Source organism: Trichosurus vulpecula, chromosome 8 (assembly GCF_011100635.1).
Source record: "Trichosurus vulpecula isolate mTriVul1 chromosome 8, mTriVul1.pri, whole genome shotgun sequence".
NCBI lineage: Eukaryota > Metazoa > Chordata > Mammalia > Diprotodontia > Phalangeridae > Trichosurus > Trichosurus vulpecula.
The window spans coordinates 249335011-249359058 of record NC_050580.1 but is presented as its reverse complement, the minus strand read 5'-3'; the positions used below and the strand labels follow the sequence as shown (position 1 = coordinate 249359058).

The 24048-nt window shown below is 36.3% G+C and overlaps 1 protein-coding gene across 1 annotated transcript in view; it reads left to right on the top strand.

The window, feature by feature from the left end:
* The window catches only part of PTPN21 (protein tyrosine phosphatase non-receptor type 21), a 129508-nt gene that overhangs the window by 68628 nt on the left and 36832 nt on the right, over window positions 1-24048 (top strand). The window contains exons 10-13 of the mRNA XM_036734453.1: window positions 180-259; window positions 9996-10056; window positions 10632-10716; window positions 15516-16981. Coding sequence (XP_036590348.1) covers window positions 180-259; window positions 9996-10056; window positions 10632-10716; window positions 15516-16981 — 1692 coding nt within the window. The remainder of the gene's footprint in view (window positions 1-179; window positions 260-9995; window positions 10057-10631; window positions 10717-15515; window positions 16982-24048) is intronic.

Sequence of the window (24048 nt, the reverse complement as noted above, 5' to 3'; positions counted from 1 at the left end):
TGTGTACTTTTGCCGGTTTGCATCCCTATTTTACATGATTAAGTTTTCACTGAAGAATCATAGCAATACATTAGAAATGGCTCATTCATAGAATGTTGGGTAACCATATGTTATATGTAGTGTTTTATATATGAAAACTTAACACGTTCATCTTAATTTATTTACATTTTATTTGCTAGGAAGACATGGAAACTGCAAAATACGTATGGAGGCTGTGTGTTGCTAGACACAAGTTTTACAGACTAAACAAATGCAACCTGTAAGTATTTATAGGGCTCTTGGGAAATGATGACTTTAGGCACTCCTGCTTTATATTTTGTTTTATAAACTAGAAATCTAATTGGTGCCCAGAGAGTAGAGGGTCATGTTTTTATACCACTTCGATAATATTTTTTTCTCTATTTGGTTTACATATTAAGATGTCTTATTCATTTATTTCAGTATTTCCTTTGGACCAACTCTTCATGGCTGAACCATTATAGTTTGCGTAGAATCACGTGATCAAAGATTTAGAGCCAGAAAGACACCTCAGTGATCATTCAGTCCAATAACTTCATTTTATAGCTAAGGAAATTGAAGCCAAGAAAAGTTAAGTGTCTCACCCAGGGTTGCAGAGGTAGATGTTTAACAGAGGCAGGATTTACACTCACAGGTCTTCTGTCTCTAAATCCAGCACTTTTTCCAGGGTAGCATGCTGTCTCTTTTCAGGATTTTTTTCAACCTCATATATGGCCAATAACTTGAAACACATTTTTAAAGGATATGACCTTATCAGTATTTATGATGTATAAATGCAGTATTCTCTTTCTCCTACTCAAAGATAAAGAATACAAAATACCTGCCTTTTCCCCTGGAGTTGGTTTTTTGTAAACCCAGATTTACAGAATCCTTGGTTATTTGTGAGTCAGGCGATTTGATACACTCTTAAAGACTCCAGTGCTGGGAGAGAAAGGCAGGTTGTGTGCAAGTTTTTTTCTGATCATGTTCTTCTCCTGCACCGGTTATAAATGAGAACAACCTATAGGTGGGTTATGTAGAGGCAAACTACATTGTACATAGTGCCTACGTCCAGCCCTTAGTACAGTGCCTGGCACATAGTAGGCACTTAATAAGTGCTCGTTCACCAACTGAGTAACTTGCCAAAGGTACTTATTTGATTTTTCTGTAGTTGTGTAGCTTGATGTGAAATATTTAGTGTGTTTTTTTAATTCTCCTGTTCTTGTTGTGTTTTGTTCTGTTAGCTGAAAAAAGAATCTTTTGGGTGAAAAAGTCCTTCAAGCTTGATAAAAGGTCATAAAGCTCAGATATTTCATTAAAAAAAACCCAGGATGAAATGGTATTATCACTATTCCCATTTCACAGTTGAGGAAACTGAGACAAATAGTGGGAAAATGACTTGCCTGTGGTCACATACCTAGTGAGTGTCTGAGACCAGATTCGAACCCAGGTCTTCCTGATTCCAGGCCCAGCACTCTCGTTTTGTTGTTGTCGTTTAGTCCTGTCTGACTCGTCGTGACCCAGTAGACCATTGCATGCCAGTACTATTCATTGAGTTTTCTTGACAAAAATACTAGAGTGGTTTTCCATTTTCTTCTTCAGTGAATTAGGCAAACAGAGGTTAAGTGACTTGCCCAGGGTCACACAGCTAGTGCGTGTCTGAGGCCAGATTTGAACTCAAGTCTTCCTGACTCCAGGCCCAGTGCTACATCCAGTGAGACACCACTCTTACTAGCACCAAATTAAAGTTATGGGCTTCTCCTTCCTCCTTTCCACCATGAGGGTATAATAATTTATGTCAGTAAAGCTGAGAAAATCACAAAGAGAGAAAAGTAAGGAAAGAATCATGCAAAAAGACTGTAGATTTAAAGATGAAAGCCTACTAAGAAAATAGGGATTTAAAAGAAACAAGTCTCAGGAAGGAAAAGTTAAAACAATTTTTATTTTAAAAATGTTTAAAACATTTACATTTGGGGAACTGCCAAAGAAAGATGACGAACATGAAGATGGTACTTATGTCATGTTAGCATAGTGCTTATATACATACACTAATGTCTTCAAAAATCATAATTTATTCTATGCAATAAAAATTTTTCAGAAACCCTTCATATGGTAGGCCTTGAAGATATAAAGATAAAACTGACCCTCAGGGAGATTAAATTGTACTGGAGAATTTTTATAATGTAAGATGCTACTCACGTGACAGAAGAGGTTGAGAATTATTCATTTTGAACAATGTCAAGAAAAGAAATGGCTTGAAATATGCATCAGTATTAGTTTATGAGTTAAATTTTATTTATTTATTTTTAAAAAGTACTGTGACACACAGCTTCCTGATAGTGATTTTAATATTCAGAGGAAAAAAACAAAAATAATTGTTTACCTTGTAGTAAAATGACTCAGTGTGTCTAATATAATTTTTCCAGTACATCTCTTTTATGCTGAATATAAATAAATGCACATTTATGCCTTATTACAACCATAGAAGAGAAAATATTCCATTTTATGTAGAATAATTACATTTAGTGGGCAGGTTTCCAAATTGTAAATCACATTATTTCTATAAAGTAGCCTCACATAATTACTTAAGGTTTATTTTCTTGGACTTGATTTTCTGGTGATCTGGCTCAGTAACATGCTTACCCATGTGAAATAAATTAATTTTTTGTTTTGGACATTTTTTTTAGAGTGAGGTGGGGGGAGAAATCACAAAACCTGAAAAAAAAATTGAATTTACATATACGGTTTCTTTTGAAGAGCTCAACTAATTGTTATATTTAACTCGTTCAATATTGTGTCATAACAATACTGAGACCCCTTCCTGCAGACCTGAGAGACCTTAGGTCAAGTTTTGCTTCTGACACATGCCGTGTGACCCTGGGCAAGTCACTTAACCTCTTAGTGTTCTAGGAAGCTCTTGAAGACTGTAAATTGCAGGGAAGGTGCTGATCTACTTTGGTAGAGAGAGTTGTGGGTGTAGCTTGCATCAATGAAAAGATAGGCCCGGGTCCTGCCCCTCTCTTACATAGGAATGAATTTGTGGAGGCTATGGAACTGTACTAGCTTTCCTGAGCCCAAATTTGGATTTCCTTTCAGTTAATCGTGTTATTGGGCAACCTTTTAGCTTGATAAATCAATTCACTTTACACAAAGGAACTGGATGGAAAATTTTTTCTTAGCACATAGAACCAGGGCCCCTTTCTAATTGTTCAGCAAATGACCAAATGGCTTCCAGGATTTTAATAGCGAAATGGCATTTTGGCTTTGTCCTTTTTGTTTATGTAAATTTAACAAGAAAGAGACATTTCAGCAACCAATTCCATTGTTCTTTAACCTTATCAGAATTAGATTAATGATTTAAACTTTTTGGATCTCATTTTTAAAAATATGTAAAATGGACTTGACAAATGTCCTCCCTTGGGTTGTTATAAAAATCAAATGAGCTAATGGACATTAAGGAAGTACTCTGGAATGTGATAAAGAATGAAGAGATGTTATCTGTGATGTCATTTTCTGGACTATTTTTATCTAAGTTTTCTCTGGTATTACTGCCTTTTTTCCTTCATTTAGAAACACTGAATTCCCCCTCCCCCATTAGGATTTTTTTTCCCTTTCACATTTATGACTTTTAGTATATTCAAAAGAAAGGTCAAATGAAAGTAAAATTTTTCTTACCTCATTCTTTAAATATCTTGAAAGGGCATCTGCTTTTAATGCAGTAGATCTCAGATGCATATGACTTCCATGTGAGAGACAGCATGGTGAGACACAGAGCTGGCTTCAGGGTTAGGATTACCTACATTTGGTCTAGCCTCTCACACTTCCTGGCTGGTTGAACCTGGGGAAGTTATTTAACCTCTCTGTGCTCCAGGCAAATCTCTGAGACCTTAAGTTGCTGAAGGAGGTACTACCTGAATTTCTAAAGGATGTTTTGTTATTTCCCCACTGGGAATATCAGCGAAATCACAGGTTCTAAAAAACAAACCAAAAAATAACCCCAAACCAAAACATAAAGGTCTGTGAGAAATGCTTTACATTTTTTTCTTGTGCTCTGAAATCCAGTCTCTAAATCATATCGCTAGTTCCCTTCAAGAACTCTATGCTTTTCAAATCAGTGATTTTCCATATTCTTAGTAAATCCTTTATAAAATTCTCAAAACTTGACTACCTGTTAAACTGTTTGCCTGTATACCAAATTTAGAATGTCAGATCCCAAAGTAAATTCTAAGCACAGTGATATGAAGGAGAAAGTGCTTAGATTATTAGAAATGATTAGAGAGGTTTCTTCAAGTTAATTTTTTTTTTGGGCCAGGAAAAGATATCTTTAAAAAAATTACATAGATATGTCATTTAGGGGTGGGTGTAGTAAGCCTCTATACAGGGTGCTGTGGAATTGGGGTGCCAAAATAGACATTGTGTGGGTGCTGATACTTGAGTTCTGTGTCTATGAATTTTGTATTTAGCATACCCAGAGTTTCACTTCCGTCCCAGGTTGGGCTACAGCAGCAACACTGATGTACTGTGGGAGTTTGTAGGCAGAGGTTTTCTGACTGAGTCTCTGGCAACTTCAGTGTCTGGGTTGGAAGTAAGCCTCTTACTAAACCAGTGAGGGGGATAGAACGCTATTTTGGCAAAGACTGGCCTCAATTCCAGTGGGGGAATATTTTCAAACAACAGAAGTCAGTGCCTTCAGTTTGGTTCAGAGCATTTGGATTCAAACTTTGTCTCTGTCATTTACTATCCATGTCATGTTGGGCAAATTACTTAAACTCTTTGGGCCATAGTGTTCTCACCTGTAAAATGAGAAAGTTAGACTCCATGTCTCCTGATTCCTTTCCTTCTCTAATTCTGTCACCCTATGTATCTTCCTGGGCTTCAGCTTCCTTATCTGTAGAAGGAGAGGCTTGCATTAGATCACTTCTGAGTTCTTCTGGCTTTAGCTATGATTCTGTGATCATAGCTCTAAATGTTGGTGTCTAGTTAAGAAATGGGAAATAAAAAAAAAGTTAAAGGCCTTATGTATTGTCCCAGGCCAACTTTTATGGGCTAAAATAGTGAATGGAAGTCAAAATCCTAGCTTATTCCTTAAAAACTAGGTAAATAATTGGAGAATCCAGTCAACCTTGAAAAAGAACCAATTGCGTTTATACTTGGTAACTTTAACATGTCCTCATAATATTAATGATGATATGATAATTTCTTCCGTGGGTGTAGTAATCTAAGTTTGCAAAGCATTTTCATACTTGTTAAAGTATTTGCACCTAAAGATATTAAAAGTCGTCCTATAAGACCAACTTTAATGAATGTTATTTAATGAACATTTATTAAATTCCTACTGAAAGCAAGGAACCATATCAGGTGCTAAGGATATTAGAAGTAAATTTTTTGTTGAGGGAAATGAAAACATGGAAATAATTGATGCAAGGGACAGTGAGAGAAGTACAAAAATAATTTCAGGCAAAGAACTAGAGCGATCACTTTCACACAGCAGTGAAGTTGGGGTGGGGTGTCGTGGTGACAAAGAAGGCTTCGTGTAGAAGGTGGCATCTGAGTTATGTCTTGAAGGAGCAGTTCAACGCATGGCAGAGGGGAGAATCCATTCCAGGCATAGGGAATACTGTGAGCAGAAGCCACAGGTATGGGAAGAGACAAGAGAATATGAGAATTGAGAACATGAGAATAGAGTATAGCTCGGTTTGGCTAAAATATGTCACATACCAAGAGAGAATAGTGTAAGAGAAGCTAGAAAGGTAGGTTGGAGGTCAGTTGTGGAATGCTTTGAATGGCAGGGTCCAGCAGTCCAAGAAATAAATTCTTATTGGATTGGATTGCCTAGTCTTCTAAAATAACCTTGAAAGGAAATTATTAAAGGATGCTGTCAGACTTTGACGTATTCAGCCCCACTACCCTGATTACAGTCATTTACTATATGTAAGTTCTTAATAAGCTTTCATTTTCTGTTATTTCAAACGGGCTGTTCCAAACAGGCTAATTGGTAGGATTTGACTATAAGACTTGACCTTGTTTGATTTTGACTTTTGAGGACAGCATTAAATTATGAGAAAAAGTTATGTTTAAGGATTATACTGTATGACTAATTTAATTACCTATTCTCTTTATAATTTGGCCGCTCTAGTAATATTCTCTAGAAAACCACACAGAGCATCTCAGAATACTTTTGTAAACAGTAATAATGCTTTTCATGAGCCTTATGAGGCAGGAACATATGGGAGCAAACAAAGATGGAACATTAAAAAAAATGATTTGATAGGACTAAACAAAGAGTCATTGAAGTCAAGAATAAAGAATTTTTGTTCCTGGCACCTTTCTTTAAAAAATATGCCACACTAACTGCACATAAATAACCTATATCAAATTGTTTGCCTTCCCAATGGAGGGGGAAAGGTGGGGGAAGGAGAGAATTTGGAATTCAAAATTTTTAAAAACCCAGATGTTTAAAAATTGTTTTTATAAGTAATTGGGGGAAAATAAAATGCTCAATTTTTTAAAAGAGCAGGGAATGGACTATTTAGTTAGCAGATATATGAAGCTCTCTAATGCAAATGCAAATGGCTTACTTGGGGCCCCATCTGGCCAATTATATTTGTTAGCATCTCAATGTTTTAAGATTCCTCATTGCTAGAGTAATGCCTGCCAAATAAAAACATTCTAAAAAATAATAACAAAAAAAGAAAATAACAAAAAAATTGGCCACACTGAGTTTAAAAACAAAACAAAACATAGAACTATACTTTTTTTATGCTTTTAGAAACACCTATAGAATGGCAGTGTTGCATAATGATTAGAGTGAAGATCTAGAAGCTAGAAAGAACTGGGTTCAAGGCCTGCCTCCGTGTGACTCAGGGCTAGTCACTTAAAATCTCAGTGCTGTAGGCAACACTTTGAGACCATAAACTTCTGAGAAGGTATCAATCCACATCAATAAGAGGGAGTTTCCTCAGCAAAGAGTTCCCTTTATTGTGGAAATCACAAGTCTCATCATTTTTTTTAATCTTAAAAATATCTAACCTTATATAGAAATCAGCTGTTGTCAAATTTTCTAGTAAAATTATACATGTTTTAAACCTTTGATATTTGAGATTGTGAGAATAAAGAAACAAAAACTTATTCTTTTTTAAGACATTTTTTATTATTTAATATTTTTAGTTTTCAACATTAATTTTCACAAGATTTTGAGTTGCAAATTTTCTCCCCATTTCTACCCTCCCCCTCACCCCAAGATGGCAAAAGCTTATTCTTAAAGTAATATTAAACACACTCTTTTGGACAGGTCAAGTCAACATGTTAAAAAGTATTTATTAAGCACTTTCTATGTGTCAAGTACCGTGCTAGGTGCTAGGGATCCTAAGGGTAAAAAAAGGTCAAAAAATAGCCCCTGCTCTCAAGAGCCTTACAATCTTATTGGGAAGACAACATATAAACAACTCTGAAAAAGTGACATAGACAAATTGGAGATAATTTTGGGAGGTGGCACTAAGATTAAGGAAGAGTGGGAAAAGCTTTTCATAGAAGGTGGGACTTTACCTGAGGCTTGAAGCAAGTCAGGAGGCAAAGATGAAGAGGGAGAGAATTCCAGGTATGGAGGAATAACCAAGGAAAATTCCCAGACTGTGGAGATGAAGTGTCTTGTTTGAGAAAGCCAGGGTTATTGGACTTGCAGAGGATATGGAAGAGGAAGTAAAGTAAAAGAAGTTTAGAAAGGTAGAAAGGGTCTGGGTTCCGAAGGACTTTAAATGCAAAAGAACATTCAAATTTGATCCTGGAGGCACTAGGGAATCCCTGGAGTTGATTGAATGACTAAGATCTCAGCTATGCCTTAGGAAGATCACTTTTATAGATGAACAGAGGATAGACTAGAGTGGGGAGAGACTTGAGGCTGGGAGACCAACTCTTGTAATAGAGGTGACGAGTTCTGTCCTCATTTTCCTGTCATGCTTTAAGCTTAGGGGTGACCCCACCAACATTTAAAGAGTTGGTTATTTTCTTCTAGCTTCTTTGCCTGCAATAAATTACCCACCAAGTGAATGGCGTGTAATTCAACAGTCGGACTTTCCAAGAGCATGTTTGATTTTGAGAACAAAAATTAGCATATTTTCCCTTAATTTGTGATTTTTTTCCTACATTCGATCACAGTTTCATGCAAGAAAGTTTCTTTGTCAACTAGCATTCTAAAGTGCCAGTTAAATCTGAGTTGTCATTAAAATTATGCTTTTAAAGAAAAATACTATTTTTAAAATGGCTAAGCATGGCCTTTACCAGTATTGCTATTCACTTTATATAAATATATAAAATATAAAATCATGTAGAAATTATATTGTATTATATAGTATTATACTATACCATATTATATATTTGTATATATTTAAAGCAACACAAGTGCCTACTCTATGTAGGTACATTTGTTACTAATCCTTAATTACTCTTAGTTTTAATCTAGTTCTCTATCTTCATGCTTCTCACAATCTATCCTGAATCTCTTAACTTAAAACCTTCCTGGGACATGTTCATTGTATCATAATCTCTGGTCAGATTGTCTTTGAAAGCCCTTTTAGTCAGTCACCTTCCTTCATTTATTAGCTATTTCTGTTCTGCCTGGACCTGCCAAAAGAGAGACTTGAATGCTTCAGTCAATCAGCAAGTATTTATTAGATGTCCATTAGATTCAAATAATGAAACAATCCCTGTTCACAAGGAACTTACATTCTAATACTTCCAAACTAACCCTAGAGAAAATTATAGAGATCTATAATCCACTTATAAGTTTCCAGATTCTTTATTTGCTTCTCATAAAAAACAAAAAGAAAGGAAAAAAGCCTGAATTATTTCCGCATGTTTGCAAATTTGTGGTAAAAATCCCATGATTGTTTTTCCTTCCTTATTTGAAGATTTTCTTTCCTCACTTGCTTTAAGCTTCTTTCTCACTTCTCTGTTCAAAACATTCAGCTGTCTATTTGGTCACATTGAATTCACATTGAATTGCTTCCAAAGAAATCATCATACTCAGGACAAATTACCTCTATCTGACAAAAATTGCCTCCTATATAAAGCCTAGAGTTAAAACATCCAAGCTATTGGGAGGCAATTTTTAAAAACATCCAAACAAAACATAACAAAGTTTTTGAATCAAGATAAAACAACCTCTTGACCTGATTTTTTAAAATCTTGTCTTTTCATATCTTCTATATGCAGATTCCCCAGATTCTCCATCTATGAAAGCCTGTCAAAATTTTTTCTTCTTCCTTTTCTTTTCTCTCTTTCCCATCCTTTCTCATCTTTCTGCTCCACTGGGGGAGCTACACCAAACAAATAGCAAGAACAAAAGAACGGTGTCTCCCTCTTCTCCCCCCGCCCCCGCTAAGTGTAGAGTTCATGAATGTACTGTGTATTGAATTTCATCATTGTGATGCAGGTAACTTGATGCAGGTTCCCTTGCCCTGGGAGATCTAGTCACTTTGACTGAAGTTATGAAATATAATAAAGTTATCTTTTATTAGTTGTCAATGAGCATGAGATTTTTTTATGTTCAAAGACTGCTTCTTTTTCTTCAAGAAGTTAGAACCTGACTCAGGAACGTATGGTGGAAGTAACACATATTCCCACCACTTCATTTCCCCATTTGTGGGAATGGTCAGAATGCCAGTAACTTAAAAGAAACTAGTGTTGTCTCTTGCAAATGCTTTGGCTTGAAGAGCAGGAGTGGCACAAGTACAAACCTTGCTGGACAGCTCCTTGAGGGCAGAGCCTGTCTTTTGCTTCTTTTTGTATCCCTAGTGATTAACATAGTGCCTGACACATAGTAGACGCTTAGTAAATGTTGATTGATTGAATAGAAGAGGAAATGTTATATTCTTCTCCCACTCCATCCCTACCAGCAGCAGAAGATTATGTGCTTTTTTGAAATGTCTATTTATTTTGGCTTATTCTTGTAGAATTTTGTATGACTGTTCTAAAAATATGTTGGTTTTTTTTAATTCTAGGCAAACTCAGACTCTTACAGTGAATCCTGTTAGGAGGAGGTCTTCATCAAGGATGTCTCTGGTAAGGAGATGAAGTTATCTTAAGTTTGATTTTTTAAAAATCTTTTTACTGTGGTCAGGTTTTAAAAGCCTACTTCCTCAGTGAAATGAATATATATGTTTCATTTATTACTATTTGTCAAATATTATTCTTTTGACTGATTAGTTATTGTTAATGAATAGATTTTTGAATGCTGGAGGTTTTGCCAAGAAGGAACTAGAGCTTCCTAGAAAATATGTGATTGAGAGTGATTTAGCACTTAATTTATGTTTGAACAACTGCGAATGAAAAAAAAACCTCCCCTGGGCCGGTCATATAATCCCAAACTTAATCAAATATAGTTTATTTTGTAATGCTATACAACATCTTCATTTTCAACTACAAGTTATCTTGGGGAATATAATTGACAATAAAAAATTCAGTGTTGGTTTATGAAAAGGGCTGCCTCTTGGTATTTTTCAAGTGCTTGAAAGATAAACAGCTTCTTTAGCATAGGGAAAGATATAGTTCCTGAGCAGAAACTTTAGTCAGTTACAATGACACTTAGTAAAACATGGAGGATTTAATGTTTTGTTTTGCAAAATTTCATTTCTTAGCCTAAGCCACAGCCATATGTGATGCCTCCACCACCTCAGTTACATTACAATGGACATTATACAGAACCATATACTTCTTCTCAAGGTAAGTCTGTATTATTTCCACGAGGCCTCATTTAATAGAATAAGAAGACCTACATAACTACCAGTCAGGGCTCTTATTGGCCACTATGGTTATAGGTATCTCCAAATTGGAGAACTAAAAGAATTACACTCAAGAGTTCTCTTCTCCCTATACTGCCCAAATCATATGCAGTTAATTTGTTGGAAACTCTTAGGAACACAGTACAGTATGAAATGTATATTGAAATATACCTCCCCCCCTTTTTTTTTAGCACAATGTAAAGAACTCAGTCATAATAATCATTATGGCATGATGGTGTGCTAGGAAGAGTGTAGGATTTGGAATCAGTCCTTGTATCTGCCTTGCTGCTTACCGCCTTTATGAAGTTTTCTGGGCCTTGGATTCCTCCTTGGGAAAATGAGGGGAAAGTCAGAGTTGAACAAAATGGCCTCCAAGTCCCCTCTTAGCTCTAACTGCTATGATTTTAAGAATCATTGACCTTAGAGGTCATCCGTTCCAGGCCACTCACTTGTAAATTAAATGGATTACATACAAAAAAGAGGAAATTTAGTTTTATGGAAAGAGAACTGTCCTCAAGCCAGGCCTGCAATCACGTATGGGCCCCAACACTTAACAGCTCGGTCACCAGGAATAGTGGTATTTGTATATCCTATATCACAATATTGTTGTAAGGATCAAATGTGATATCACACATGAAAATATTCTCTAACTATAAAGTGCAATGTAAATATCAGTTGTCATTATTATCCTCATCTCATTATTATTATTATAGAAAATTCATTCTTTTCATCTTCTTCAAAGGTGTTTAGGTGGAAATACCCTAATGTAAGTCACCGTCTTGCTCTTACTCGTTCATATTTAATGTTCTGTGGATAACTGCATAGATGAGTCATTGCTTTTTGAAACTGAAGGGCAGTATTAGACCATAAGCTCATCTTCTGTGTGGGCTTTCCAAGTGCATCCTCAACACAACTAGTGGATAGAATGATGAAGATTATATGTCACTCGTCTCTTGTTCCTGTGTGATTTTTTTTATGTTATTCTGAACTTGACAAACATCAGAAACTTGAACGTTCCAAATACATAGGACAGAAAAGATTATCCTATTAATTCAGCTATTCAGCTTTATCATGAATCTATTAATACAGTTGGCATTTATAAAAAATATAATAAATTAATTGTATTTCAGAGCTGACCTGCTTGTTTATATCTTCTTCTCAACCTTCTATTATCTTCTGTGCATTAAAAAAGAATCTGCAATGACCCTCTTCTTTCTTTTCTCCTTTTAAACATCACTACTACTAGTCTTATCCCTCTTAAATTTCCCCTGTACCCGTGAAAAAAACATGCAGCCCTTCCTTATAACAAGTATTGTCCCTCAAATCCTTCAACTCTGTGGCAGGTGGTTTACCACATGATTTGGATTTCTTCCACTAGGTTTCTGTATTCTGAAAGCTTTTCATTAAATACAGTGTAGAGACTGCATATTTTGTAAGTCAATATCTATTTAAAACAAAAAAAACCATCGTACTTAAGTTTTTAATGGATCAATGTCTGGAAGATTATGGGCAACGCTTCAATCTGTGATAATGTTTTGGTTCCAGTACAGTTCATAGTTGAAGTCTCAAGGATATTTTAAGATCTATGTATTTAGTATGGGGATTTGTCATTTGTCAGTCTATGAAGGTGTAAGCACTTCTTTTTTTCCCCTTGATTAATTTTCAGTTTTCAACATTCACTTGTATAAGTTTTAAATTTTCTCCCCTCCCTCCCCAAGATGGTATGCAATGTGACATGGGCTCTACACATACATTCCTGTTAAACACGTTTTAATGTTAGTCATTGCAAGACTAAACACTTCTGATGCATAATTCTAGCCACTAAGTTATGTCATGACTTGGTAGGGGCTGAGCTTTAATAGCCTGTATTGATGTCTTTATAGGGGTGATACCATTTCTTTAAATAATATGCATGGATCATCAAGTCCAACCTCCTTAAGGATAGCCCTTCTGTAATTTTTGATGGCATTGAACTGGTCTTGATTTGTTATCATAAACCTTTCCATTCTTAAAGAAACAAATTCACATGATTCAGCTCCTTTTTTTTTTAATGCTTCTTGGTCAACATGTTGGCAGTGTTCCTACAAGTGTTGATCATGGAGGGCTTTTGGATTTCACGGAACTGAAGGCCAGTCATTTTTCTGTTACATTCAAGTAATCCAATGGTGTGTGCCTGTTATCAGCCTTTACCATTGCTCAGTGAAGGGATAGCAGTTTGTTTCAAAAGTATTTCTCTACGTTTTTGACCTGTTGATCATACTCTGAGCGTGCCTATCAATTCTCTTCCACCCTTTTGATGAGGAGGCATGTTTTGTTAATAATGTACAAATTTTGGTTCGGCTACTTTCTAAATCTGTTATGGTCTGCCTTTGCCATTTCAAAAGTATGAATTAAGATAGGTGTCATGTAGATGCTAATTGCTTTAAATGTAATTTTCCACTTCAGTTTTGCTTATGGGATGTGATTACTGTTTTAGCTTTGTGATATATAGTGGGTAGGCCACTAGACTTGGAATTAGGAAGGTCTGAGATCAAGTCTTGCCTAAGACGCTTTACTAGCTGTATGACTTTGGGCAAGGCAGTTAAATGCTATCAGCCTCAGTTTCCTCATCTGCAAAATAAGGTGTTATTGTGAGGATCAAATGTGAGAATATAGGCAAAGTGTTCTGCAAACTGTAAAGCTAGATAAACGCTATTATCTTAATTGGCTGTGATGCTTTTTAAAGATCAGAATGTTCCTATGTACAGTAAATCTGACAGTTTTCAAGTGATAATCTACCAGTGTGTTTGTACAATTTGCATATAGATGTTTTCATATTTTTGTTGCATTTCACCTCTGCAAATTTCAATAACTGCTAAGTACAAGAACATTATGCCTTTGTATTTGATTCAAGAAATATTTTTCAGACATAGTTCGGAAAAGACCACAGGTAATATTTTCTGTCCAAGAGTTCACGCACTTTAATTCTAAAATTGGGCTGGTTTTTAAGTGATGTGTGTAAGGAGTTGGTTTCAAGATACTGTCTACCAAATTCACACCATGAGAACTTAATACTTTGACTCATTGAACGCTTGTCAGACGCATGGCAGTGTTTATGAATCTTGCACGATTGCTGTCCTTCCTGTACGTCTTTTGTATTCTCTTCTGATAGTTTCCTTTTGTGCAATACATGTTTCTTATCTGCCTGTTTAATCTGTCTGTCTGTGTATCTGTCTAATCTATAAATCACTTATTTTCTCTGCTCTTATAGACATGCTTTTGCCAAACATTCTTTCGTATGTATTTTTGTTTTAGAGGAGCACAGCTGACTCTTGATTGGCTGAGAACAAATGCTCCTCCTCCTCCTCCTGCTACTACTACTACTACTGTTACTGTTACTACTACTTCTACTATCGCCACCACCACCACCACCAGCACCACTTCCCTAGCGCTAGGCACTGCACTAAACGCTTTACATTTGCTCCTCATAACAACTCTGGGAGGTAGGTGCTATTATTATCCTTATTTTACACATGAGGAAATCTCAGGTTAAGTGACTTACCCAGGGTCACTTAGCTAGTGAGTGTCCGAGGCCAGTTTCAAACTCAGATCTTCCTGATTCCAGGATCAGCGCTCTATTTACCATTCTACCTAATTGCCTTGTAGTTGAGGTTGAAATGGCTTAGATTAAACAATGGATCTTTGTTAATTCGGACTTCAGTTGAACTTCAGGGAGAATTTTTAGGGGCATGAGCTGTTTTCAGGAACTTTATAAGTCTCAGTTTGCAAGCAAACAGTGTAGCTGAAGCATAAGCAGAGGCTGACAACAAGGAGGCTGCTACTTTTAGATGCCAGTTACAAATCATCTCAAATATTTTTTTCAAAGCGTGACATCCACTGGGTTTACACACACTTATTTATCCTTCCTAATATACATGCTCGAAAAATATTACCTCTTTTATTCTTTAAGAATATTTTACAATTTGGTCTTTTAGTTCAGATAATATATTCTCCCAGTTAGTCTGAATTAATGAGGATTGGGTATATTTAGTCCCAGAACAATTGGCTCTGCCTGCTTTCTCTTGGTGTTTCTTTTGGTAGTTATGAATTTGACCACAGCAAGAACTCAAACCCAGGTTCTCCGACTCAAATCGAACACTCTTTCTGTTCTACTATAGTGCCTCATAGATCTTGGATAATTTTCTACATCCTACCTTTTTAAGGAAGATTTCATTCATATCCTACAGATACAGAGGAATATAGTAATGAATAGATGAAATCACAAGGAAAGACAAGCGCTGAAGACCCTTAGTTATTCTAATTCACTGTTGCTGTTCTCCTTAAGAACAGCACAGTTCCTCTAGAATAAAATTCACAAGTCATTAGATTTTTACTTTCATGTTTGTAGATCACTTAAACCCCAAAAGAATTCTTTTCAAACTAGTCCTCTTGTAAATAAAATACATTCCCATTGAGCCCCTTGCCCAGTGCTAAATGTCTACTAATTAACAGAAAGACACAAATTTACAAATTTCAGAAAAGGAAGATGGTTTCTGAAGTGACTGCCCTATTGTTTTAGCAGCAAGTTTGTAACATTTGTAGAAATTATATCTTTTTTGTTGATTTTTTTGGGGGGGGAGGTTAAGGAAATGGGTGCAGTTTGTGGCAGTGTTTTTGATTCTCAAATCTCAACATCAAATCTTAACATTGATGCATTTTAAGTGTCTAGCTTGAAATAAATCTTAAATGTTTTCTTTTCAGATAACCTCTTTGTGAACAACCAGAATGGGTATTATTGCCATTCTCAGACAAGTCTAGATAGAGCGCTTGACTACAACGGAAGAATCCGCAATGGGAGCGTCTACAGCGCCCACAGCACAAACTCTTTAAATAACCCACAGCCCTTCTTGCAACCCTCACCAATGTCCTCCAACCCAAGCATTACTGGAAGTGACGTTATGAGACCTGACTACGTTCCATCGCATAGACATAGTGCCCTGATACCACCATCCTATCGCCCCACTCCGGATTATGAAACGGTGATGAGGCAGCTTAACAGGGGAGTAAGCCATGCTGACAGGCAGAGCCACTCACTGAGAAATCTCAATATTGGCAATTCCTATGCTTATAGTAGGCCTGATGCATTGGTCTACAGTCAGCCTGAAATTAGAGAACGTGCTCAGTTTACTTCTCCGCAGTCAGTGCATTATCCATTCAATCTCAATTACAGCTTTCATAGCCAGTCTCCTTACCCCTACCCTGCTGAGAGGCGACCCGTGGTCGGAGCTGTGAGTGTGCCTGAGTTGACTAATGTACAACTTCAGGCTCAGGATTATCCAGCTCCCAACATCATGAAAACACAGGTTTATAGACCACCCCCACCTTACCCATATCCACGACCTGCTAATAGCACCCCAGACTTATCCCGACATCTGTATATCAGCAGTAGCAATCCAGATCTCATCACAAGGCGAGTCCACCATTCAGTGCAGACGTTCCAAGAAGACAGTCTCCCAGTTGCCCATTCTCTGCAGGAGGTCAGTGAACCCTTGACTTCAGCCCGGCATGCTCAGTTACAGAAGAGGAACAGCATTGAGATAGCTGGATTGACCCATAGTTTTGAAGGAATAAAGCTTAAAGAGAGAACTATGTCTGCCTCTGCAGCTGACGTGGCAGTGCCCCGGGTCATAGCAGCTAGCTCTCAGCCGAATGTTTTCATAGAAAGGACAAAACAAGAGGAAAATGAAGAGCAGGAAAATGTGAGATACGGTCATAAGAAATCTCTTTCAGATGCCACCATGCTGATTCATAGCAGTGAAGAAGAAGAAGAAGAAGATTTCGAGGAAGAAAGTAAAGCCTGTACCACTTTCTCTCCTCATCCTGATGAGACCACACAGCGTTCCTCGGGGATAGGTGGTTATTCTAAAGAGCCCTTTCTTGCTTACCCGTACGGTTCTGTTACTCCTGGGCCCAACGCTTTGCATATTCTTGAGCCAAAGTCACATATCCTAGAGACTGAGAAGCCAGTAAGAGCCATCAGTCCAGTTCATGTGATAGTTGAAGCCCAGGTGCCTAGAAGAGAAGGGTTTTTGACTCCATCGATGTCAGAGTCTGACCTCACAACATCGGGACGCTATAGAATGAAAAGGGATTCTCTTAAAAAGAGGCCTGTGTTGGACATTCTTTCAGGAAAGAAGAATGTTGTTGAAGGTCTTCCTCCATTAGGGGTAAGCCATAGAATGTTTTTCTTTCTTTGTAGTCTTTTGTAAATGAATAGGACTATATTTTTAAAAAAATTCCCTTTGCTGTTTGTGTATTTCTTGTATTTTTTTTTAATTTTCCCTCCCATTTATCCTTATTTCTGTGCTGCTTTTAGCTCACTAGTTTTGGTTTTGTTTGGAAATTGATGCAAACTGATGAATCTCCTAGTTTATCCTTTTGATGCCTCATGAAAGGGAATAAATTGGATGAAGAGAGAAGATAAATTAGCGAATGCCCTTCAGAATCAAATATTTTGTTCATGGAGTTTCATAGAGAAGAAAATGAAAATGGCCTGACCTTCACCAGTAATTTTTTGGAGGCGGCTATCTTTGAAAATTGCACTGTAGGTATATCTCGTGACCCACTTCTAACCAAGTGCTTGTAAACCACTGAAATGTAAAGCGTGTCAAGAATGCTGGAGTTAAGGTATAGTGTATCCAATTGTGGCTGATTAGACCAATATGAACTTGGAAGGCTCTAGTACAAGTTGGGCACAGGTAGTCTATATGAACATTTGGTTTGAATATGTCTCTGAATTTGTGCATCTCATGTTTCTTCTGAGCTACTGCATTTGTGCTTCATTTCTAGAGCACAGCGCCTTCTTTGATGTGAGAACCCCATATTGGGTGGTGTAGAGCCTTAGAAAATGGCCAGGTTATATTTGTTTAGCAGATTTGTTTAAACATGAAAACTTCTTCTGTATTTTGATGGAGTAGGAGAGGGAGCATTAAAGTCTTGAAGTCATGGAATACCTGCTTTCTTCTGTGTATTTTCTAAATGATTGATGATTTTTTTTTTTGACAGCGTCATCAGTCTTCTGGAGTCTGGCAATGATCAGAGTTCTCCAGTTTTTCAAAGTTGTTTTCCCTTACAATGTCATAATCATTTTTATGAAAATATTTTCCTGATTCTGCTTGCTTTAGTCTGCATGAATTCATCCAGTCTTTCTAGATTTTTCTGAATCTGTCCCTCTTGCCATTTATTTTTTTCATTTAATATTTTTAGTTTTCAACATTGATTTCCACAAGATTTTGAGTTACAAATTTTCTCCCCCTTTCTACCCTCCCCCCCACACTAAGATGGCATATATTCTGATTGTACCTTTCCCCAGTCTGCCCTCCCTTCTATCATCCCACTACCCCACCTCCCACCCCCCCCCCCCCGGCTTATCCTCTTTCTCCTTACTTTCTTGTAGGGCACGATAGATTTCCATACCCCATTGCCTGTATATCTTATTTCCCAGTTGCAGATTCTCTCCCTTCTTCCCTCCCCACCCACCCTCCTTGAGAAAGCAAGCAATTTAACATATGCCACATATGTATCATTATGCAAAACACTTCCATAATAGTCATGTTGTAAAAGACTAACTATATTTCCCCTCCATCCTATCACCCTTTATTCACTTTTTCTCTTGACCCTGTCCCTTTTCAAAAGTGTTTGCTTTTGACTATCTCCTCCCCCAATCTGCCCTCCCTTCTATCATTCCCCTCTTTATCCCCTTCCCCCTACTTTCCTGTAGGGTGAGATACTGAGTGTGCATGTTATTCCCTTCTTAAGTCAAATCTGATGAGAGCAAGATTCACTCATTTCCTTTCACCTGCCCCCTCTGCCCTTCTGTTATAACTGCTTTTTCTTGCCACTTTTATGTGAGATAATTTATCCCATTCTATCTTTGCCTTTCTCCTTCTCTCAATATATTCCTCTGTCACCCCTTAATTTTATTTTTTTATATCATCCTTTCATATTCAACTCACCCTGTGCCGTCTATGTATATACACATATTCCCTTCAGCTACCCTAATACTGAGAAAGGTCTCATGAGTTACAAATATCATCTTTCCATGTAGGAATGTAAACAAAATAGTTCAGCTTTAGTAAGTGCCTTCTGATTTCCCTTTCCTGTTTACTTTTACGTGCTTGTTTTGATTCTTGTATTTGAAAATCATATTTTCTATTCAGCTCTGGTCTTTTCATCGAGAATGCTTGAAAATCCTCTATTTTATTGAAAATCCATATTTTGCCCTGGAGTATTATACTCAGTTTTGCTGGGTAGGTGATTCTTGGTTTTAATCCTAGCTCCTTTGACCTCCAGAATATCATATTCCAAGCTCTTCGATCCCTTAATGTAGAAGCTGCTAGATCTTTTTTTTTTCCAATGACATTTTATTTTTTATTGGTTTTTTTATTTTTTTATTTTATTTTTAGTTTGCAACACTCGGTTCTACATAATTTTGAGTTCCAGATTTTCTTCCCTCCCTCCGCCCCCCCCCCCCGCCTCCCCAAGATGGCATGGAATCTGGTATATCTTCTACGTATAACTTCGCATTGAACTTATGTACACCACTAGTCAAGTTGTGGAGAAGAATTATGACCAATGGAATGAATCATGAGAAAGAAGAAACAGAACCAAAAAAAAACCCCAGAAACAAAAAATAAAGAGAGGAAAAAAAAGGGGAAAAAAAAGCGAGCATAAAGTGTTCCTCAGTCTGCATTCATACTTCATAGTTCTTTCTCTGGATGTAGATAGTATTCTGTATCGTGAGTCCTTTGGAGTTGTCTTTGCACCTTGTGCTGCTGAGAAGAGCCAAGTCTGTCAGGGTTAGTCGTCACAGAATTCATATATCTGTGGTTGTATGTAATGTTCTCCTGGCTCTGCTCCACTCACTCAGCATTATATTGTGTAAGTTTTTCCAGGTTGTTGTGGAATCCATATCATCCCCATTTCTTATAACACAATAGTATTCCATTACATTTATATACCACAACTTGTTCAGCCATTCCCCAATTGATGGGCACCCCCTCGATTTCCAATTCTTAGCTACTACAAAAAGAGCCGCTATCAATATTTTTGTACATATGGGTCCTTTTCCCACTTGTGTGATCTCTTTGGGATACAACCCTAGAAGTGGTATTACTGGGTCAAAGGGTATGAACATGTTTATAGCCCTTTGGGGTAGTTCCAAATTGCTCTCCAGAATGGCTGGATCTGTTCACAACTCCACCAGCAATGTAACAATGTTCCAATTTTCCCACATCCTCTCCAGCATTTATTGTTTTCCTGTTTCTTCATTTTAGCCAATCTGACAGGAGAGATGTGGTACCTAAGAGTTGTTTTAATTTGCATTGCTCTAATCAGTAGTGTTTTCGAGCATTTTTTCATATGCCTGTAGATCTCTTTAATTTCTTCCTCTGAAAACTGCCTGTTCATACCCTTTGACCATTTCTCAATTGGGGAATGACTTGTATTCCTATATATTTGGCTCAGTTCCCTGTATATTTTAGAAATGAGGCCTTTATCAGAGACTGGGTGTAATGATTTTCTCCCAATTTTCTGCTTCCCTCCTAATCTTTGTTGCATTGGCTTTTTTAATACAAAAACATTTCAATTTAACATAATCAAAATGATCCATTTTGCATTTTGTAATGCTTTCTATCTCTTGTTGTGTCATGAATTCTTTTCTTTTCCATAAATCTGATAGGTAAACTATTCATTGCTCTCCCAAATTGCTTATAGCATCAGCCTTTATTCCTAAATCATGAACCCATTTTGCCTTTATTTTGGTATATGGTGTAAGATATTGGTCTATGCCCAGTTTCTGCCCTACCATTTTCCAATTTTCCCAGCAGTTTTTGTGAAATGGTGAATACTTAGCCCAGAAGCTGACTTCTTTGGGTTTATCAAAGAGTAGATAGCTATAGTCGTTGACTTCTCCATCTTGTGTTCCTATCCTGTTCCACTGATCCACAACTTGTTTCTTAGCCAGTACCAGGTAGTTTTGATGACTGCTGCTTTATAGTACATTTTAATATCTGATATGGCTAGGCTACCTTCCCTAGCATTTCTTTTCATTAATACCTTAGATAATCTAGACCTCTTGTTCTTCCAGATGAATTTTGTTACTATTTTATCCAGCTCTGTAAAATATTTTTTTGGTAGTTCGATTGGCATGGCACTGAATAGATAGATTAATTTAGGTAAAATTGTGATTTTTATTATATTATCTCAGCCTAACCATGAGCAACTAATATTTTTCCATTTATTTAGATCTGACTTTTATTTGTGTGAAAACTGTTTCATAATTATGTTCATATAGTCCTTAGGTTTGTCTTGGCAGATAGACTTCCAAATATTTTATAGTGTCTACAGTAACTTTGAATGGAATTTCTCTTTCTGTCTCTTGCTGTTGGGCTTTGTTAGTAATGCCAAGGATTTACATGGGTTTGTTTTATATCCTGCAACTTTGCTAAAGTTGTTTATTATTTCAGGTAGTTTTTTACTTGATTCTCTAGGATTCTCTAAGTAAATCATCATATCATCTGCAAAAAGTGATAATTTAGTTTCTTCTTTGCCTATTCTAATTCCTTCAACTTCTTTTTCTTCTCTTATTGCTACAGCTAATGTTTCTAGTACCAAATGGAATACTAGGGGTGATAATGGACATCCTTGTTTCACCCCTGATCTTATTGGAAATGCATCTAACTTATCCCCATTACAAATAATGCTTGTTGATGGTTTTAGGTAAATGCTATTTATAATTTTAAGGAAGGCTCCATTTATTCCTATGCTTTCTAGTGTTTTTAATAGGAATGGGTGTTGTATTTAGTCAGAGGCTTTTTCTGCATCTATTGAGATGATCATATGGTTTCTGCTAGTTTTGTTGTTGATATGGTCGATTATGCTAATAGTTTTCCTAATATTGAACCAGCCTTGCATTCCTGGAATAAATCCTACCTGGTCATAGTATATTATTCTTATGATAAGTTGCTGCAATCTTTTTGCTAATATTTTATTTAAAATTTTTACATCAATATTCATAAGGGAAATTGCTCTATAATTTTCTTTCTCTCTTTTGACTCTACCTGGTTTGGGTATTAGTACCATATTTGTGTCATAAAAAGAATTTGGTAGGACTCCTTCTTCACCTATTTTCCCAAATATTCTACAAAGTATAGGAATTAATTGTTCTTTAAATGTTTGATAGAATTCACATGTAAAACCATCTGGCCCTGGAGAATTTTTCCTAGGGAATTCATTGATGGCTTGCTCAATTTCTTTTTCTGAGATGGGATTATTTAGAAATTTTACTTCCTCTTCTGTTAACCTAGGCAATTTGTGTTTTTGTAGATATTCATTCATAGCCCTAAGGTTGTCAAATTTATGGGCATACAATTGGGAAAAATAATTCCTAAGTATTGTTTTGATTTCCTCTTCATTAGATATGATTTCACCCTTTTCATTTTTGATACTGGTAATTTGATTTTCTTCTTTCTTTTTTTTAATCAAATTGACCAAAGGTTTATCAATTTTATTGTTTTTTTTCATAAAACCAGCTCTTTGTTTTATTTATTAATTCAATAGTTTTCTTGGTTTCAATTTTATTAATCTCTCTTTTGATTTTCAGTATTTTTAATTTGGTATGTAATTGGGGATTTTCAATTTGTTCTTTTTCTAGCTTTTTCAGTTGCATGCTCAATTCATTGATCTCCTTTTTCTCTATTTTATTCATGCAAGCATTTAGAGATATAAAACTTCCCCTAAGAACTGCTTTTGCTACATCCCATAAGTTTTGGTGTGTCATCTCATTATTGTCATTCTCTTGAATGAAGTTATTAATTGTTTCTCTGATTTGTTCTTTGGCCCACTCATTCTTTAGAATTAGATTATTTAGTTTCCAATTAATTTTTAGCTTAGTTTTCCCTGGTTCTTTATTACAAATAATTTTTATTGCATCATGATCTGAAAAGTATGCTTTGACTACTTCTGCCTTTCTGCCCTGGATTGTGAGGTTTTTATGCCCTAGTACATGGTCAATTTTTGAGTATGTTCCATGTACCTCTGAGAAGAAAGTGTATTCCTTTTTATCCCCATTCAGTTTTCTTCAGAGGTCTATCATTTCTGCCTTTTCTAAAATTCTTTTCTTCTCCTTAACTTCTTTCTTATTTATTTTGAGGTTAGATTTATCAAGTTTAGAGAGGAGGAGGTTGAGGTCTCCCAATATTACAGTTTTGCTCTCTATTTCTTCCTGTAACTCCCTTAACCTCTCCTCTAAGAATTTGCCTGCCATACCACTTGGTACATACATGTTAAACAATGATATTGCTTCATTGTTTATGGTGCCTTTTAGCAGGATGTAGTGTCCTTCCTTATCTCTTTTAATTAAATCTGTCTTTACTTTTGCATTGTCTGAGATTAGGATTGCTACACCTGCAGTTTTTACTTTAGCTGAAGTGCAATATATTTTACTCCAGCCTTTTACCTTTACCCTGTGTGTATACCCCTGTTTCAAATGTGTTTCTTGTAAACAGCATATTGTAGGATTATGGTTTTCAGTCCATTCTGCTATCCACCTCTGTTTTATGGGGGAGTTCATCCCATTCACATTCACAGTTATGATTTCTATCTGTGTCTTTTTTTCCATCCTATTTCCCCCCTGTTTATGCTTTTATTTCTCCCTTTCCCCTCCCACTCCTCAAAAAAGTTTTGCTTTTGACTACTGCCTTCCTCAGTTTACCCTCCCTCTTGATTCCCCTCCCTTATCTTACCATTTTCCACTTGCTACTTCTTCCCTCCCTTTTTTTCCGCTTTTCCCCTCCTACTACCTGTAGGACAAGTTAGATTTCTATACTTATCAAGGTATGTTATTCCCTTCTTGAACCAGATCAGATGAGAGTAAAGCTCAAATACTGCTCTTCTCCCTCCCTTCTTTCCTTCTACTATAATGTGTTTTTGTGCCTCTTCATTTGATGTAATTTACCCTTTTCTACTACCTCCTTACCTCTTCTCCCATAACCCTCCCTTTACATCTCTTAATTATGTTTTTTATCCTTATATCAGTTATTTTATAAAGACATTCACAGTCTACGTGTATCCCTTTCAGTTGTCATAATAGCTGTACAATTCTCAAGATTGACATATATATATATATATATATATATATATATATATATATATACACACACACACATATTGACATACGTAAGATGATATAATCCTATATAAAGATGTAAATAATTTGCCCTTATTGATTAATAAG